Source organism: Adiantum capillus-veneris, chromosome 24 (assembly GCF_014529385.1).
Source record: "Adiantum capillus-veneris isolate H3 chromosome 24, ASM1452938v2, whole genome shotgun sequence".
Classification (NCBI taxonomy): Eukaryota; Viridiplantae; Streptophyta; class Polypodiopsida; order Polypodiales; family Pteridaceae; genus Adiantum; species Adiantum capillus-veneris.
Window position 1 is genome coordinate 1,899,360 of NC_140954.1, and position 20,141 is coordinate 1,919,500.

The 20,141-nt window shown below is 44.1% G+C and overlaps 1 protein-coding gene across 1 annotated transcript in view; it reads right to left on the reverse strand.

Annotated features, from left to right (window-relative positions):
• Positions 1-3,734: 3,734 nt before the first annotated feature.
• The window catches only part of LOC147425827 (bZIP transcription factor 29-like), a 48,554-nt gene continuing 32,147 nt past the window's right edge, over positions 3,735-20,141 (reverse strand). The window contains exons 3-4 of the mRNA XM_086498765.1: positions 4,588-4,672; positions 3,735-4,475 (exon numbers count right to left, since the gene is read on the reverse strand). Of these exons, the coding sequence (XP_086354891.1) occupies positions 4,252-4,475; positions 4,588-4,672 (309 nt within the window). The 3' untranslated portion in view covers positions 3,735-4,251. The remainder of the gene's footprint in view (positions 4,476-4,587; positions 4,673-20,141) is intronic.

The following is a 20,141-nucleotide window of genomic DNA, read 5'->3' on the forward strand; positions in this document are numbered from 1 at the left end:
TCTTCTTGTTCTCTTATTTTCTCGTCTTCTTCCCTTTGACTTATTTCTTCTTCTCTTGTTCTCCTTCCCTATTATTTCATGTACGATGGCATATGAGATTCCTATACTAGCTCCATATAATGAGCTTCTTTGTACTTACTTTTATCAATATGGTCATAAAGTTTGTGTCTAGACTATACTTCGATCTCTAATGTGAAATTAAGTGTTGATTATTATGCTAATGCCATGAATGGTTTTCCTCCCTAATCTCTACAAATGAGAACAAATCTTGGTAGAGATTATTACCTCTTAATCTCACTAGATCCTTAGTCTAGCATGCCTAGATCAAGATTAGTGTTTCTCCAGTTAATGTGAGCATGTTGTTGAGTTCTTCCCCTTCATCCACTACTCTCTTAGCTAGTAAGACTAATTCTTGATTAGAAATTTTCATTAAGCTTTTATTGCACTGCAATTAGTCAAAAAAAAAAAGTTTTTCCCCATTTAGCTTCGGTAATAATCCTTCCCACTCATGGAAAGCTCTATCATTGTTTGTTTGTGTGAGAAGTGTGCTTCAAGGCCTTTCAAACAAGCCGTTTAGGTTATCCAACCGTTCTATGCAAGTCTGCAAAACAAAGAACAAATTTATGTGTTTCTGCGTCCCCACACACATAAGGCCCATGGGCTGAGTGGTGTACCTTAATAACCATAGTGCATTAACATCCAAAGGGGTCTTGTGTTCAATGGAGGTTGAATGTGTGCCTTATTTCGGTAAGGGAAGTGGGGTGGAACTCAAAAGGGGCACCAACCATTGCATCCAAATTTGGGTCCGTAGGCACTATTTATGCACACAAGGAAGTAATCGAACGCCATCCAGATTACAACCTTCCTTTTGCTTCACTTTTGGGTCCACAAGGCATTGCTCCCATGGTGAGCACTCACCTTTCCTCCCAAAGCCAAAGCCATAAGCCCCTTGGATTAAGAGCCTTTTCCCTCGGGAAAAATCAAGCAACCCTAAGCCATCCTAAGGAGTGATTCTCAAGGGTGGAAGCAGATGACATCTCCTGCTAAGAAGCACTTCCTGTATGCCGGTAAAAATTTCCAAGATCCAAGGCACTTCTAGTGTGAAGGGCGACTTCACCCAAGGTGAAGCGTTACTTCACATAGGAGCTATCAAAAAGGAAAATTCCTCTCTCTCTCTCTCTCTCTCTCTCTCTCTCTCTCTCTCTCTCTCTAAAATTAAAATCCAAAAAATTTAGCCAAGCACAATATCATTGAAAGGTATGCTTACATACTTATCACCTTTGGGAATGATTCCATAATTTTGCTCTTGTAAGTAGATTTGGGAGAGTCTCCAAAGGTAAATTTTCACAAATGGAGGAGAAGGGAATTAGGAAGCTCAATGGAGATGGGTTTCATGTAATGCCTTTGGATTTGGGATAGTCTCCTCTAATACCTAAGGTTGTATACATGACATGCCATGGTGAGAGGATCATTTACAAACTTTCTTGAACTAAAAGGCACATTTTCTTTGCTAAAGCATACACTTGTTGTTCACCAATTGTTTGGCCTGCTCCATCACCTCAAAGGAGAGAGGGTGCCATAATTTCCTTCGCAACACACATCTCCACTTTATAGACTTCGGCCTATTGGTTGATGCCCAATACTTTCATAATCATGCCCTTATTGATGAGTGATTTAGACATGCCAACATGATGTTGTGATAGTCGGTACCATAGTAAATCAATAATCACCTTAGTATTTCATCTAGAAGCATCATTTAGTACACAAAGCCCTCCCACATTCCAATGCATAAGGCAATAGCAAAGCCATCGTGACGTCAAAGATTCCCTATTCAACAATAACATAGAATTCCATTTTCCAAAGTGGCATGTGTTTGCAATGCCACTACTTACAAGTTTTGGTCAAAGCTTGTTGATGCACTTGAGAGATACAACACATTGGCTTTGACATGCAACTTTTGAGAGGTCCTACACACTAGCTTTGATGGAAGTGTATACTCTCATGGGGGACCTTAAGTATCCCTCTCCAAAATTACCCAACCCAAACTCATGTCAATAAAATAAATACCTAAAATGACAAAGTAAATAAATAGCACTAGGCATTCACTTGAGATGCATGAACTTTAGCGCCCTCTCTTCAAATCATAGTGGACATAGCTAGGAAGACCAATGCAATGAAGAAGCTACCATGGACACCCAAGTAGTAACCAACTACTAGATACGCCTCAGATTTGCAACCATTAACCTGTTATAAAAAAGAATGCCATCTTGAGCATCGGTTACCTCGTAGAAACTTGACCCAGAATGTATGTACTTATACAATGGCACTTTATGCTTAATGAATTACTTTTGTTTTTTGCACAACCATATACTCTTGGTGCATTGGTCATTAGTTTAAGTACTAGATTAAGTCTAGAATAATATTAATTAATCTATTATAATTTTCATTAAGATATGAATGGCTCACTTGCATACCCACCATAGCTACCACACATGATCAAAGAAATTCGTCATCTCAAAGTCAAGTCCACCTGTTGATGTTGGACCTTGCAGGTCTTGTCTCTGTGTTATCGATGATGTCCCACAAGCCTTTGTGTAGAAACCATAGCCACATAATTTACTTCCAATAAGCATCATTGTCTTTGATTAGTTTGTCGTTGACGTTCGTGCACCGTGGAACCATTGGTATTAGAAATTTTTGAAAATTCTCCTTGCGTTGCAGCTTCTCATCATGAGAGAAAGTGTTTGCCAATTATAGATCTCTTCACTATAGTGTTTATAAGTGCAAGAACTTAGTAAAAAGAACCACATAGAACATCAAATGTACTATCTTGGTTATTAGAGATAACGACATGAGTTATACTTATGTACGAGGGGCCATACCTTATTTTCCCACAAAGAGGGATTGTGGTCTGTAATTACTAGAGGACTCCACCAAGAAAATAAAAAACAAAAATAAGAAAATATTATCATGAGTGACTCTAATAGCTACCTTCTCTTGACCGGGCCTAGCGCCTCCGAATTTTTGGCCCTCATTTGGTGGCCCCACCAAGGAGCTCTTGCAACTTCAATTCATGTGTACTTTCAACACTGGATGAATGGCTGCAGGAGTGCTCTAACTGGACTACCAAACAAGAGCACAACATAATGAAGAAGACAAAAAGAGCGTGGCTAGTGCACGACATGATGGAGTCTCTCGTGCTTTACTAAAAATCAGGCGGTGCGCCGTCTCCCTATACATTATTATTATTGTATAGCAAACCTTACACTACTGTTTTCTTTTAATGCCAATCTTCATAAAGGAACTCATCTAGTATTAGAGCACCTCCCATTCCTAGAGCTCACATCTATGGTCAACCTTCAGACAAGCTTGCCAAGAAAGAAGACCAAGGAACTCGTCATCTCAAACTCGGGAATGCACTTGAAAAGCAAGATAGGTCTTGGTATCTGCAAGTTTGAAATAATGAGTAAGAGCTTCAACGCTGAGTTTCTTGAAAGCAACACACTTTCCACAACCAATTGAGGGCACTTGTTGCAGCACCCAAATTGTTCACATTATTAGAGCACAACCCAATCCCCCGTTCGCAATTTTGAACGACCTTCAGACATATTTGCCACCACACTTAACTCTTTACATATTAGTCTTTAATCCGAGCACAAAGTTATCTATGACATGATCTCATTCACCTGGTACATCTTTGGACTGGCCATTCTCCTTGCAATAAAAGGCATACAAATGGAACTGCTAAAAAGTTTTATTTCATTGAAATGCAGTTGAATTCATGCTTGCGCACGTGCACGCACATGCACACACACAAAGGCCCCATGCACTTTCAAATGAGGTCCTAGAAGCCACATTCTGTGTCACAACCGCCCACAATATGAACCAATACAGATGGGTTTCCTCTGCAAGAATTCAATACTAGAAAACAAATACATATGCCCAAATACAACCATCCTCCACGATTTAAAAAAACGGACATTGTAACATGGATGGTAGTCTATCAAGTTTTCGCTCTTGTCGAGGCTTGAATCAGAAGAGAGGCTTAGAGCATTCGCTGAAATCTTTGCATTGGCATTCTCGCATGTGAACCTCTTCCACTAGTGCAAGGTCCATATCCAACACAATTCCAGATGAAACATCACAGTTTCAACACATGCCGAAGACTTCAAATCACCTCTTTGCAGTCCCTAGCTTTGGCACCTTTACATCTTATGAACGAGTTTCAGAAAGCAGCAATGTCAGCTCGTGCTAGCTCTGCATCGAGTTCGAGGACTGATGAAGGCTGCTGCTAGATGCTTGGACCCCATGTTGCAAGTGTGGTTGAGGATGTTTCTGATTTGCCTGTTGTGAAGCTAGTTGAGGGCTTTGATGTGCCATTTGAAAGAATTGGTGATTCAAGGCCTGCTGGCCTGGGATATGTCCAGTGGCTATTTTCAGCCTCTGAACCTCGTCTCTCAAGGCTTCATGCAAAGCTGATTGAGTACAAAAAAAACGCTAATGAGCTACAAATACACGTCTGGCATCAACAAAAACACTTAAAAGGACAAGACTTTTCATTCACAACTTTAACACCTGACTTCATACCTTCACGTAGTTGAGCTTGCTGCTCCATAGACTGCAGTCTGAGCTTAAGCTCATTGTTCTCATTGCTAAGCCCTGTTGAGTCCCTCTGAAATGATGAAAATACCAGACATGATTGATATAACTTTGGAAAAGTAGATTGCATTAAGACTCAACCTTGCACTTCACTGCTCAAGTTAATCACCCAGGTAAGCATGACATAGATAACAAGAGTACACTCTATTTGGAGATTAACACTATCCCCCCATGAAGAAGGATGGGTACAGAGATGACTCAACGTCTGTCTGAGCTTTTTTCCCTCTCTCAAGGAACTCGGTCTAATGGGGCTGAAAAGGACCCATTTTCCGGGATATCCCTTGACAAAACTTGAGCGTGCAAGTAGCAATAGGCACAGATATATACCTAGATGAATCCAGTAAGAGCCCAAATTCACCTATGAAGGAAAGTGCAGCTACACACAAGAACACAAACTAGGAACAACGGTGTCTTTCTCCTCCAATTCACTGACACCAAAAGTGCTGGTCATTTCAAACCAGCTTCACACCATCTGAGGCATCACATGAGATAATAATTATGAAGGTAAAATGGGTAGCATATGGAACAGTCTCATACAAAGTGAATCTGTTGCAAACTAGATCAAGAGAAGGACCTAGCAGCAATATAGCACCCTTACTAATACGGATAGGAAATACTATTAAACAGAATTAAGGGTAAAAGTCCATCATTCTTTTTTTTCGGGGGGGGGGGGGGGGGGGGGGGGGGGGGGGGGGTTGGGGGCACAACCTGGGTAGCATGCCCAAGAGACACACTAGCCATACCAACATGCCCTAGACCAACATGAAGCAACAAAGTGGTACCACTTCTTACATCTTTTCGGTCAGCACATGAGGTCTGAGAGTATCTATGCAAGTTGTACAAGGCACAATCCCCCAGAAGGATCCTTGTTTTGGAGAAGACTCTATTAAACCTTCAGTTCTCACAGTTCTCTTCCCTCCAAGCCCTCATTTCTTGTAAGGTGCAGCGGAATGAATGTTTGCGCTTTGCTCAAGATGAGTTCTCCGAACTGTGCTCAAGGTTCCTTTTACTTACGGAAGGGAGAGCCTTCCGTTCCTTTAGTGAGAGAGTGCAATGGACACAAACAAAGTGAATGGACACAGTGAATGGAAGTGCATGAGACTGAGAGATAGAGAAGAGAATACGACACCATAGACGACGTAGAACCCTCCTCCGAAGGCCCCACTCTCGTCGGCGAGAGTGGTCTATTTATGATTGCATAAACTGGTACAAACTAAATGCATGTGGCTGATGCAAGTCTAGGCTAGATCGATGACGACGACGGTGATGGCGAGACCGACCTAAGGCTGAAATCTGCAATCTTTTATCTGCTGTCCAAAAACGCTATGGGCTGAAATCTGCTGTTGCCGAAAAAACGCTGATTTGGGGCTGTTTTTTTATGATCTTTGTCGCTGAAAATCTGCAGGTCTTAGGCTGAAAACTGAGGTTTCTTAAGGGCTAAAAACTGCTGGTCTTACCGGGCTGAATCTGCTACTCTTCTAGGGCTGAATCTTGCTGGTCTTTCTACTGCTGAAAATGGCGAAGGCTGAAATCTGCAAACGCTGGGATCTTCAAAACCGCTGGGGGAAGAGCTACTGCTGGCATTAGTAAATGCTGATGCAAAACGCTAGCTGTTGGGGCTGCCTTGCGATGCTGCTTGGGGTCCAAAACGCTAGGCCTATGGTCTCCGGCGATAAAGCTTGCTGATGACAAAAACGCTAGTGATGGGTCTTGCTTGGAGGGAAGTCCACCAAGGTCTTGTTGGCGAAGTTGCCTGCTGAGCTTGGCTCCTATTGCCTCTTCTGCCATTTAGTGCTAGTCTAGGTTTGCTTATATACAAACTTACTCAATTTGCCCTACCTACTTTCCAACAAAAGTCACTTAAAAATAATAAGTGAAAAATGTCAGAAATAGGTAAAATAGGCTAAATGCACTAGAAAATTTCCCTGAAGGATTCTGATGGATTCTAATGGGAATGCTTATGATCATGCTCTGTGCAACTAGAGGATATGCATCTACACTAAGTGCCTGGGCATAGACTCACAAAAGTGCCAGATCACTTCTAATCTAGACTGACTGGACTGACTGAACCCTGATCATGCTGTAGCTTGTCCACAGACACATAGGGTTGGATATGTTACGTGACATCCCCTCCTTTTCAAAGTGAGGTACTGATACTGAACTGTATGGCGTCGAGGGAGATTGCCAATAGCATTCAGAATCCTAGAAGGGACTATTCGCCGGCCCACTCTGATGTGTGGGTCGTGCGGTACTTGAACTTCAGAAAGGTCTGCAACGCTTGCTTCTTTGGGCCGCACTGAAAGCGACACAAAGTCTTCTGTGGCTCCTTCAATGCTTCAACTTCATCGAGAGTCATGCTTCTTTCTTCTTCAAGAATCTCCATGGCTGAAAATTCTTGAAACCATTTCCAACACAAAACCATGAACGTACCCATTCAATGTAAAGTGAGTGGAAAAAATCTTGTCTTCTCTAAAGACTGTGTATGCAATGTAGATGAACGTAGAGACGGAGTGACAAACCGTTCACCAAACATATGCAAACAATGAGATCGAATCTTCCTCTTTTGATCTAGAGCAATCAACTGTGGCAATTCACAACGAAAATGCACATGCTTGGTGTTGATACTTTCATGTGCTCGTTCTACGAATGTGTCCCAATGTAAGGTGCAGCGGAATGAATGTTTGCACTTTGCTCAAGATGAGTGCTCCGAACTGTGCTTAAGGTTCCTTTTACTTACGGAAGAGAGAGCCTTCCGTTCCTTTAGTGAGAGAGTGCAATGGACACAAACAAAGTGAATGGACACAGTGAATGGAAGTGCAGGAGACTAAGAGATAGAGAAGAGAATACGACACCAGAGACGTTGTAAAACCCTCCTCCGAAGGCCCCACTCTCATCGGCGAGAGTGGTCTACTTATGATTGCACAAACTGGTACAAACTGAATGTCACAAAGTGACGACGTGGCCGACAGCAGAAACCCTTATTTCTGGCTGAAACCCTAAAATTCTTGCAAACCCTAAAATCTGCCAGAAACCCTAATTTGCAGAAAACCCTAATTTCTGGCTGAAACCCTAATTTCAGCAAACCCTAAAATCTGCCGAGATGCTGACGTGGCAGCTGGTACGGAATTCTGGAATTTGCGCTGACAACTTTTTATTGCTTTTTCTACGCAAAATAGCAAGAGAGAGGGAGAATTAAAAAAAGAGTGCTTTTGGCTTTTGGGGCTTTTGATTTTGAAGCTTTTGGGGCTCTGCTTTTGGGCATCCCTTGTAATCTTTAAATAAGTGGTAAGGGCTTCACTTCTCAGAGCATCTGGACGCAGCGTCTGACAGTGAAACCCTAGCCACTCTCTTGTACTTTGATCTGAGTAATATAAAAAGAAATACCGAAAGGGGCACCAGTCTTTGGGGCCAATATCTCTAGGCACGGAACTCCGCCGGGCCAGTGTAAATCTATTGTGATCTGTGACTTGTTTTGAAGTGGTTATTTGGTGCTGTCGCGGTTGATTCTTGACTTGGAGTGTCCAAGTCTGTTACAATGGTATCAGAGCACGGTCGATTTCTCTTCTACGAGAAATCCGATCCCCAATTTTTTTTCCGCGGCACCTATGGCTTCACGCAAGGATCAGTCGACTCCCTCTGCATCTGGAGATGCGGGCAGGGACCACAACGAAGATGCCGGCAGAAAGTATGGCCCGCCTCGGCCTACTCAGGCGGAGCGGCGAGAGATGGAGTGTCGCCAGTTGATCGGTGATGCAACAAAGATGAGGCTCAATTTTTCCGGGGACCCGAAGATGGCAAAATATATGAACCAGACCTCTTTGGAAGAGGTACAGACGGAGTGGCAGGCAACCACAACACCACTCCCGAAACCCGCTCTCAAGAAACCTTTTGCCTCCAAGAAATATACGGAGAAGGAAATGGAGAACGTGGTTGATGCACGGATTGCTCAGCTTTTCGACGTGCAAAAGAAAGACAAAAAGCAAGGCAAAAAGCAAAAGAAAGGCACTGACTTCCCAGGATATTTGGGTCGTCGGTCGACATTCGACAAGGTAAAGAAACTGAAGAAGCGTGTCAAGTTTGAAGGCTTACCCAGCTCTTCTTCTTCTTCTTCTGATAGTTCTTCTAGCTCTTTAGACTCGAGCGAAGAAGACAGAAAAAGCAAAAAGCAAAGCAAGAAACAACGCTTCGGAAAGGGCAAGAAAAAGGCAAAGAAGTCTAAGTCTCGCCCAGTGAGTGACACTTCTACAGAGGACTCGTCTACGGACAGTTCACACTCTGACAATGGAAACTTTTATGTGAACAAGAAGAATTTTTACAAAGCCAACCAGTTTGACTTTCTCGAAGATAAAAGCAAGAAAGTCCGAGAGTTTAAGGAAGGTGGCCAAGCACTTAAGTTTGATACTTTTTCGGGATACTCCGATGCTTCGAAGGCTTTGTCTTTTATACAACAGTTTGACATCGCTTTCGCGGGAGGACACTATTCAAAGCACTCCAAGATTCAAAGAGCTGCCTCTTATTTTAAGGGGAATGCTCGCACTTGGTGGTCCACGCTTCTATTAAGCAAGACTGTGCCAGTTGCATGGCTGAAATTCAAGAGGCTTTTTATTTCTTCTTGGTTGACTCAAGAGTTTGAACGAGATATACGAGCTCCTTGGAACCATCTCCGGATGACCAACAGCGATACAGTGAATTCTTACTGTGAAAGATTCTGGAGCTCTTTTCTACCCGCCTCTTCATTCAAGAAGATCTCGTTTAGAGAACAGATTGAGCGGTTTACCTTGGGTCTACCTACAGAGATCCGAGATCACTGCTTGGAACAGAAGTCAGCTTCTATTCAGGAGTTGATGAGTCATGTGAAGCGGGGCTTTGCAATTCACTCTGGCAGTCTGACCTACCCCAGAGACGAGGTCACAACACAACGACCCGGACAGACTTCTGGGAATGAAAGTAGAAAGAGAAAGAGCAACCCAAAGAGAAAGGATGCACGACCCAAGCTTACTCCTCGGGAGAGAGCTCGCTTCATCAGGGAGGGGAACTGGGACATATCTGCGCGAAGTGCCCTAAAAAGGCACAGAACGAACGAAATGAGAAAGACGACGAAAGGCCTGAGAGTTCGAGAGCAGCTGAGGACCGTGTACGAAAAGGCAAGATGAAAATAGGACTTGTTCCAGATTGTGTGGGTACTGATCCCGACACCATGGATGAGAGTAAGAACTTTGCCAAGCTTGGGGCAAAGTGAAAGATCAAGAGGCCCTGATTTTCTTTGATGGAGGAGCCAAGGCCAACTTCATTTCATCAGAATTGGCGGCGCGGCTCGAGATTACTCCCGATCGGATGGGGCCACTTACAGAGGCAATTCTAGCGGCACCCGGTAGGGACGTAGCCATTACACCTATCATTGGCAAACTTCGGTTGCATTGTCAGGGGTATTTGGGGCATGCGGACTTCTTCATAATGCCTTTGGAGGGTTGTGATGTTCTCTTGGGAATTCCCTAGTACCACAAGAACAATGCCGTGGTCGATTATCGGGCGAGAAAAGCGACTTTGACTACAGAAAAGGGCATAACAATTGTACTTGATATTAAACTGAAGGGCGAGTCTGTCCCTATTATATCGGCTTCGGCCATTTCAAAAGTAATGAAATCCAGCCTGTTTGTTTACTCGATCTTTATGAAAGAGTTGAGTGATGATGATAGGACAAATATGTCTAAACTTGATAAAGAACGCCAAGATTTTCTACACTCACGCCGATTGCTTCTCAGAAAGCCTGCCAGGTGAGTTACCACCTACTCATCCTGAAGATCATATCATTGATCTGATACCTGGTAGTACACCATTGAACCGGCCACCCTACCGTGTGAGCCGAGCACAGAATGAAGAGATTATGAACCAAGTGAAAGACCTCTTGGAAAAGGGTCTTGTCCAGCCTAGTACTTCACCGTATTGCTCTCAAGTGTTGTTGGTTTTGAAGAAAGACGGATCTTGGAGAATGTGCATCGACTATAGAGCTCTCAACAAAATCACCATCAAGAACAGATTTCCGATCCCTAGGATCGATGATATACTCGACAGGTTACAGGGATCCTCGTGCTTTAGCAGGATTGACTTGAAGAGTGGATATCATCAGATCAGGATAGCATCGGGAGACGTCTACAAGACAGCTTTTCGGACGACTTTTGGGTTATTTGAGTTTTTGGTGATGCCTTTTGGCTTAACCAATGCTCCTGCGACATTTAACCGGATGATAGACAGGATTTTTCGAGAGTACAAGCTATTTGTTGGCACTTTCTTTGACGACATCATTGTTTTCTCCAAGAATGAGGCAGAACACAGAGATCATCTGCTTCAGGTCTTTCAGGCATTACGAGATCACAAGTTAGTGATTAATGCAAAGAAAAGTGAATTTTTCCTACCAGAGATACACTTTTTGGGACACATTGTGTCAGCAGAGCAGGAGTGCAAATGGATCCGGCCAAGATAGAGACTATCCGTGATTGGCCTGACTTGAGGAATGTCCATGAAGTTAGAAGCTTCTTGGGACTGTGTTCGTACTACAGGCAGTTCATACGAAAGTTTGCAGAGGTTGCTTCCCCTTTGCATATCTTGACACAGAAAGGAGTACCTTTCTCGTGGGGACCCACAGAGGTGACTGCCTTTCAGACATTGAAAGAGAAATTGACTACGGGACCAATTTTGACTTTGCCGGACTTGCAGAAGTCATTTGAAGTATATTGTGATGCTTGTGGTCATAGTCTGCGTGCGGTCTTGATGCAAGAAGGCCATGTCATAGTTTACGAGAGCCGTTTGTTCTCTAGGCCGGAGATGACAGCACAGATTTATGAGAAAGAGCTTTTGGCGATTATCCATGCTCTTACTCAGTGGCAGCATTACCTACTCAGAGCAGATTTTACTGTCTTTACAGACCGTCAGAGTTTGCGCTGCTTCTTGTCACAGAAGCAGCTTTCGGAAAAGCAGATGCGGTGGGCAAACATCTTGTCACAGTTCCACTTCCAGATTGTCCATGTGCAGGAACAGAAGAAAGTGGTGGAAGATGCTTTGTCTCAGAAACCATTGGTTCTGGCTATTTCCGCAATACTTCATAGGAGCTTCGAGGATATGGTCGATCAGTATGCCACAGATACAGATTTTGCAGATATTTTCACACGGATACAGGATGGGGAGACAGTAGCTGGATACTCCCTTCGAAAGGCTACTTGATGAAAAAGACTATGTTGTGCGTTACACAGCCGTTGAGGGAAAAGGTTATGACTGAATGCCACTGTCCACCTTTTACGGGTCACCGCCGCATTGCTACCACCATGAAAGGGGTAGAGAGATACTTCTTTTGGCAGAGACTCAAGAAGGATGTGGAAGAGTTTGTGCGCAGTTGCTTGGTATGCCAGAAGGTCAAGTTTGACAGGCATAAGACACAAGGATTGTTACAGCCTTTACCCATACCCACCCGCCCCTGGGAAAGTAAAGCGATGGATTTCATTTTTGATCTCCCGAGAGCACAGAGTGGTCACGATGGTATCTGGACTGTTATTGACAGATTTAGCAAACAGGCTCATTTCATTCCAGTGAAGAAAACAGTCAAGCCGGATCACTTAGCGAGACTGTTTGTGGCCCAGATTTTCAGATTACATGGCATGCCTGAGACGATTGTCTCCGACAGAGACCCCAAATTTACGAGTTTGTTTTGGAAGGCAATTTGGGAGAACATTGGCACGCGGTTGCAGTTCTCGTCATCGTTCCACCCGCAGACTGACGGGCAATCCGAGATTGCCAATTCAGTGGTTCTAGATTTATTAAAGTCTTATATCTCGGATCAGAAGACTCAATGGGAAAGATATTTACCTTTGGTGGAATTTGTCTATAATACCACAATACACTCTTCGACAGGGAAGGCGCCATTTGAGATTGTTGAAGGTGCTGCGAAGGTTCCACCCTTCCTGAGCACGAAAGATAAGATCTCTAAAGCGGATGAATATACGCGAGATCTGGATACGATATTTGCCAAGGTTCGCGAGACTTTACAAAAGTCTCAAGAACGACAGAAAAAGGCAACGGATCGCCATCGTCGCGACATGAAATTGAAGGAAGATGATTGGGTGCTCTTACGTTTTGAGAAGGCACGCCTACGAAAGAAAAAGGGAAAGGAGAGACTTTTTCCAAAGCTTAGTATGCAATACTACGGCCCTTTCCAGATTACTGAAAAGATAAATGATGTCTCCTTCCGATTGAAACTGCAAGATACTTGGAGGATTCACAATGCATTTCATGTGAGTCTTTTGAAACCTTTTAAAGGTGATGTGCCTGATGATGGGGAGCCTAATGAGCAACCCGAAGTGGAAGAAAACGAGGAAATCCTTGTTCCTGAACAGATTTTGGCACATAAGGATACGAAGAATAAGGGTAAAGTCCGAAGGCGGTTCTTGGTTAAGTTCAAGAATTATTCTGCACTTGATGCGAAGTAGATGGAGGAGGAGGACCTAGCAGATACTCCTCAGATTGTGAAACATTACCTCCATGCTTTTGGTTTAGCATAGTCTACTCCAAATGGAACCCAGAATTCAGCTTGGCCGGAGATCTGGTGCAGTGGGATGCACAAGAGGGGAGTCACTCCACTCCTTTGTCAACAGATGCCTTGATTTAGACACTAGAGTCACTGATGTCTCTTTGAGCTTCAGGGATACTGAGAGCTAACAGTATTCTGCTGTATGACTTGATGAAATGGAATTCCTGATAATGATACTGATTTGTTCTTGACTTCTTTTGAGTGCAAGAACTGATAGCCAAAATAAATGCAGCATTTTGGTCTAATTGATCTCGAATAGACATGGTTGCAATAGGGGTTAGTCAATCGGACATCGATGAGGTCCCGATTGGACCTAGATGTGATTGTTAGCTACATTGCCGATAAATCATGGTCTAAGATCCGAATGAATGTTGAATGTCATGTGATGTCTGGTGATGTCCTATGATGTCGTGCGATATGACTGTCGATTTGGTACATGTGCTAGATGTGTGTCCCTAGTACGTAGGTACTAACAGTCAGTGTCTGCTAAGACGGTTTATGGCTTTTGTCGGTTTTGCAGGCGTAATTGCGGTCGATTACAATGCTTTCAAGAGGGGGGTATGTCACAAAGTGATGACGTGGCGGACAGCAGAAACCCTTATTTCTGGCTGAAACCCTAAAATTCCTGAAAACCCTAAAATCTGCCAGAAACCCTAATTTGCAGAAACCCTAAGTTCTGGCTGAAACCCTAATTTTAGCAAACCCTAAAATCTGCCGGGATGCTGACGTGGCAGCTGGTACGGAATTCTGGAATTTGACCTGACAACTTTTTATTGCTTTTTCTACGCAAAATAGCAAGAGAAAGAGGGAGAATTTTAAAAAAAAAAGTGCTTTTGGCTTTTGGGGCTTTTGATTTTGAAGCTTTTGGGGCTCTGCTTTTGGGCATCCCTTGTACCTTTAAATAAGTGGTCAAGGCTTCACTTCTCAGAGCATCTGGACGCAAAGTCTGAGAGTGAAACCCTAGCCACTCTCTTGTGCTTTGATCTGATTAATATAAAAAGAAATACTGAAAGGGGCGCCAATCTTTGGGGCCAATATCTCTCGACACGGAACTCCGCCGGGCCAGTGTAAATCTATTGTGATCTGTGACTTGTTTTGAAGTAGTTATTTGGTGCTGTCGCAATTGATTCTTGACTTGGAGTATCCAAGTCTCTTACACTGAATGCATGTGGCTGATGCAAGTCTAGGCTAGATCGATGACGACGACGGTGATGGCGAGACCGACCTAAGGCTGAAATCTGCAATCTTTTATCTGCTGTCCAAAAACGCTATGGGCTGAAATCTGCTGTTGCTGAAAAAACGCTGATTTGGGGCTGTTTTCTGATGATCTTTGTCGCTGAAAATCTGCAAGTCTTAGGCTGAAAACTGAGGTTTCTTAAGGGCTGAAAACTGCTCGTCTTACCGGGCTGAATCTGCTACTCTTCTAGGGCTGAAAATGGCGAAGGCTGAAATCTGCAAACGCTGGGATCTTCAAAAACGCTAGGGCAAGAGCTACTGCTGGCGTTAGTAAATGCTGATGCAAAACGCTAGCTGTTGGGGCTGCCTGGCAATGCTGCTTGGGGTCCAAAACGCTAGGTCTATGGTCTCCGGCGATAAAGCTTGCTGATGACAAAAACGCTAGAGATGGGTCTTGCTTGGAGGGAAGTCCACCAAGGTCTTGTTGGAGAAGTTGCCTGCTGAGCTTGGCTCCTGTTGCCTCTTCTGCCATTTAGTGCTAGTATAGGTTTGCTTATATACAAACGTACTCAATTTGCCCTACCTACTTTCCAACAAAAGTCACTTAAAAATAATAAGTGAAAAATGTCAAAAATAGGTAAAATAGGCTAAATGCACTGGAAAATTCCCCTGAAGGATTTTGATGGGAATGCTTATGATCATGTTGTGTGCAACCAGAGGATATGCATCTACACTAAGTGTCTGGGCATGCACGGTCTACGAATAGACTCACAAAAGTGCCAGATCACTCCTAATCTAGACTGACTGGACTGACTGAACCCTGATCATGATGTAGCTTGTCCACGGACACATAGGGTTGGATGTGTCACGTGACATTTCTCGCATGCAAGAGCTTCGAGATCATGCTAGCCATGAAGTTTTGTACGAAACAAGTTTCAAAAGTTTTGAAATGGTTTCAACTAGTTTATGAAACGCCACCATAGAAGTTTCGTCAAAATCTTTGTGTCAAGCCATAAGTATGTATGCTTAGAGCTTACATTCGTAACACATGTACACACAAATCAACATTAAAAGACCAGGAGATTCAAAAACTCACCTTGAAGTTGAAAAGTTCAGTCACGGTAACATATGGACAAGACCATGTGACTTAAAATACTAGTCGAAAGCACTCGTGTTTCAAATGTTTCAAGAGAAGTTTCGAAACGTTTGAAATGTATCATAAGTTTCTTTGGTTGAAGAAATGAGTTTCTTGGCAACCATGTTTGAGATGAGCTTGTTGTGTGGCTACAAGATTATTGACCAAGCTTCCCTCTCAATACGATTCTCTCTACCTGTCACTTATTTCCTTTGCTCGTCATATCACTTGGGAGGATCTTCTACCTACCTTGCAGTAGATTTCTCAGCATATTCAGAATAGAGATACCTCTGACACTGCTAGGGTAATATTGCTTTAGCAACTGCTCATGGTGGTGGAACCACTACACAAGGTCGTCTCAGTACTGCTACTTAGCAAAATCAACTTGATGTTACCTACACCTTTTGTGGAAGACATGGACATCCAGATGATATCGGAGACGTCATATTCGTCCCAAAGATGTCATGGTTCGACTTGGAAAGGGACAGCCTCTACCCCAGCTGCTCCGAATGCCTTGTTAGAGAAATCAGTTGCGGGGATATCCCTTTAGCCTCTTCATTTTCGCTTATATCATCTTCCTATGTCAATTCCTTCGGACTTGGGAGTGTTGTCGGTTCCTTCTCAACCTTCACAGACTTTCACCTTTGGTCGCATACCTCTCCTCCACCTACTTCACCTTAGCCCATAAGCTATCTTTGGCACTTCCATTTCCTCCTCTTCCACGACTTGTTCCATTTTGTTGCCATTCAGCTTCCATGTGCGATTTAATAAGTGCAACCTCCACATCGGTCATCATCACTTGGTGCTGGACAGTTGTTTGTTTTTTGCTTGGCCCTCATTTCCGTTCTCCAGATGTGTCAGGACTCCGGTATTTTCCTCCGCATCTGATGTTTGGGGGACCGGGGGGGGGGTTTGGGGTAAGCTTTATGTTCACCTTCCAAATGCTTTTTTTCTGCTTAGAGGCTTTTACCTTGGTCCTTCCACATGCTTGACTCTGCTTAGGGGCTTTCACTCATGCAAAGGTCCTTGATCACCCTTTAAGGCTACTGGGCACACCACGCATTTTGCCCATTTTCTATGTCCCCCCATTTATGGATTTTTCGATGATGCCCAAGCCCCAACCTACCTCCGGCACACTTACAAGGGTCCATTCATTGGGTATCCATTGTATTTTTTGTCATTGGGTCCATTCATTGGGTATCCATTGTATATATTGTCGTTTGGAGTTATCATGTTGTCAGGTTCGACATCTCTCTCTCTCTCCATTGTATTTTTTGTCATTGGGTCCATTCATTGGGTATCCATTGTATATATTGTCGTTTGGAGTTATCATGTTGTCAGGTTCGACATCTCTCTCTCTCTCTCTCTCTCTCTCTCTCTCTCTCTCTCTCTCTCTCTCTCTCTCTCTCTCTCTCTCTCTCTCTCTCTCTCTCTCTCTCTCTCTCTTTTTTTTGGGAAAAATCAGGGCTGTATATTACTGAGTACAATAGAATCCCCAACGGATGCCAAAATAGCCTGTCACGTGGGGTGTACAAGCTGAATGTAAGGATGAGAGCCACTATAGTGACAACTCGACTAGTACAATCTCATGGTGGTCTGTGTGATGAGTGGAGGAGAAACCACTGAGGAGGCGCATAATGCCATGTAATCTGTCCACCTATAAGTGTGAAGAAGAGTGGAGATCTTGCCCAACGCCGAAGGAAATCAAATCGACGAGCCTCGGCTGCTCTAGATGTGCCTGAGGAAGAATCCCACTGCCAATTGAGGGTGTGAATGATGTCCAGCCAAATGATAGTGAGGGTATCCTGAAGGAGCTGCGGTGCCGCACTGAGAATATGAAGACAACGAGCTCTCCAAACATTCCAGAGTGCAATGCTGGTGATTACTGAGAAGATTTCATCACGTGTTTGAGGATCTCCTTGCCAAGCAATCTGTGGTAACATAGCCAAAGTCCCTCGTCTGTAACCAGTCGCGGTAAGCATAAGAGCTGGATCTGTGTCTGAGCCCTCGTAGAAAAGATGCGGTCCGGGCATCGGCATCAACCAGGAAACAGATCCCCAAGTGAGAAATCCATGCTGAACTCCAGCTCTCCTCTCTCTCTCTCTCTCTCTCTCTCTCTCTCTCTCTCTCTCTCTCTCTCTCTCTCCCCCCCCCCCCCAAGAGAACCTCGAACAAAGTTCTGGCTTTTTGACATGTAGTGGCTTCAGCTATGCTTTACGGAGTTCAGATTTGGCGACCCTCACTAGACTACCATGGCAAATCTGGTGCAGTGACGGATGGAGATGTATGGATAACCAACGACCCATCTTACCCCGCCCTACACAACAGCCCATTCCTGTCCCAGTAGAGTCTCTCAGTGGCATGTTTTGGTCCTCCTCCCACATTCCCTCCCGGGAGAGAAGTTAGCCACCGGTTCAGGTGGGAAATACTACCATTTGGTGGGACCTCCCTAGAGACAGATATGCTCAGCTAGCCCTTGAGTCATCCCGACAGCTAGCGCTACAGGGGGATACAGCATGCTGGTATGGGCAGATGACATCATGGTTTGAGTCACATGGTTTCAGCATGGATAGACTGCCTCCGTTTCAGTACTCCTTGGATGCACCCTCCATATCTCTCACACGAACAGAGATCACTAGACTCCTACGATTCAGCTAGATACCAGGAGCACATGGATACAGCCGACACAGGAGTTGGGCACGAAGATGGCTTTCTATAGAGAGCACCTTCTCCAGCTAACAGAGGATGGATATGTGATCCAACCGGCCTATATGATACTCATTCATCCCATGCGATACGATGTGCTATTGGTCAGATGCGCACATCATCACATCAATTAAAGATTGAGACTGGCAGATTTAGGAGAGCACAAGCCACGATTTGCCAGTCGTGTCATATAGAGCCGGAGACAGAGTTAAAACACATTTGTCATTGTCTGGTATACTATGAGATACGAGGCCGCTTTCATTGTCTATTCAAAGAGGGCTTTGGACCATTGGCTAGAGTCATGAGATATCAGGATCAGAGATGTCTCGGGTTCTTTTTGCTAGGGCTGCACAGACACACAGAGAGTCTCTTGAAGAGATCAAGTGGGAGACATTCACAGAGGGAGATCACTAACTTCTTTAGAGCAAGGACCCGGAAATCAGATGAGCAAGCTTCACAGTAGACCTCAGAGCCCACCTATACCAGAGGTATATTAGTTGACAGAGCCATTAGCTCAGGAGAGCACGTCTACGAGGGCGACCACGACAGTGACGGAGGCTCCATCAGAGGATCAAGACTATTCTAGCACGACATGGGAGACGTCCCGTACGACTATTTACAGAGGCGGACATTGATGATGCTCTTCAACGACCAATGCAATACTTTCACGGACAACGGATATTCTTCCACACACACACACACACACACACTCAACGGTTACACTTGGGTTTATTTCATGAAGCTCAAGTTGGAGACTTTTACCGACTTTCGAGATTGGAGGACTACGGTCAAGAGAGAAGGATCTCAAGATTGTCACTCTTCGCACAAACAGGGGGGGTGAGTCCACCTCCAAGTATGTTTCATAGTGGTGCAAGATTGAGGGCATTCAACGATAGTTGACCACTCCCTACACTCCATCGCAGAATGGAGTTATCAAGCAAAGAACCCAACAATCATGGAGATGGATCCAATGATATTTAAGCATGTTTCCCTACCTCGAGTTTTTTACAACATTCTATATCCTGAATAGATCTCCTACTGCTGCATTTGAGGATAAGAAACCTTTTCAACCTTGCTTCGGGTGCAAGCCAAGCCATCGGTGGCACACTCCAAAGTGTTTGGGTATCCGACCTTTGTACATGTTCCAAAGGAGAGGCGAACGAAGCTGGATTCGAAGTCAACCAGGATGATATTTGTTAGATATTCTTAGGATTCGGTTTTCCTCTTCATGACCTAGATACCAGAACCACTACAATGAGTCATGATGTAGCGTCAACAAGACCTTCATTCCTACTTCAAAGGGGGCATTTCTTGGGACTGTTCCCATGCCATCTTATCTTGTACCTCCTCTAGTGTCTCCACCAGCTACACCTCAGCAGACAGAGACTATTGCTACGCCAGCTTCACCCACATTGCAGCCAATATACTCCCCAAATCATCCTAGTTTAAAGAATGATTTTGATGATGTTGAGGGCTCTCTTGAGGGTACTTCGGCGGCACCCTATAAGAAGCAACACATACCTGTTGGCTGTAATAGACGGTATCCTCATCAATTTGACCGAGTTACCCCACCGCTTGAGCTTCGGTCGGTAGCTTAGGGATCCATAGCCTATGTTACCCTTCAACGTCTTGGTTCATGAACTTCACCCTAGAGCCGCAAATTCACATTGCACATGTTGAGCTTTCTTTGGTGGAAATAGCCCTTAAACACGACTCTTGACATGTGCCATGCATTCAAAGTTGGACACAATAGAGTGGAACGACACTTGGACATTGGTTTCTTGGGCTACGAAACAAAAAGTCTTGGGACCAGATGGATATTCAAGAGGAAGTACAAAGCTGACAATTCCATTGAGAAATACAAGGGAAGATGTGGCTAAGGGCTTT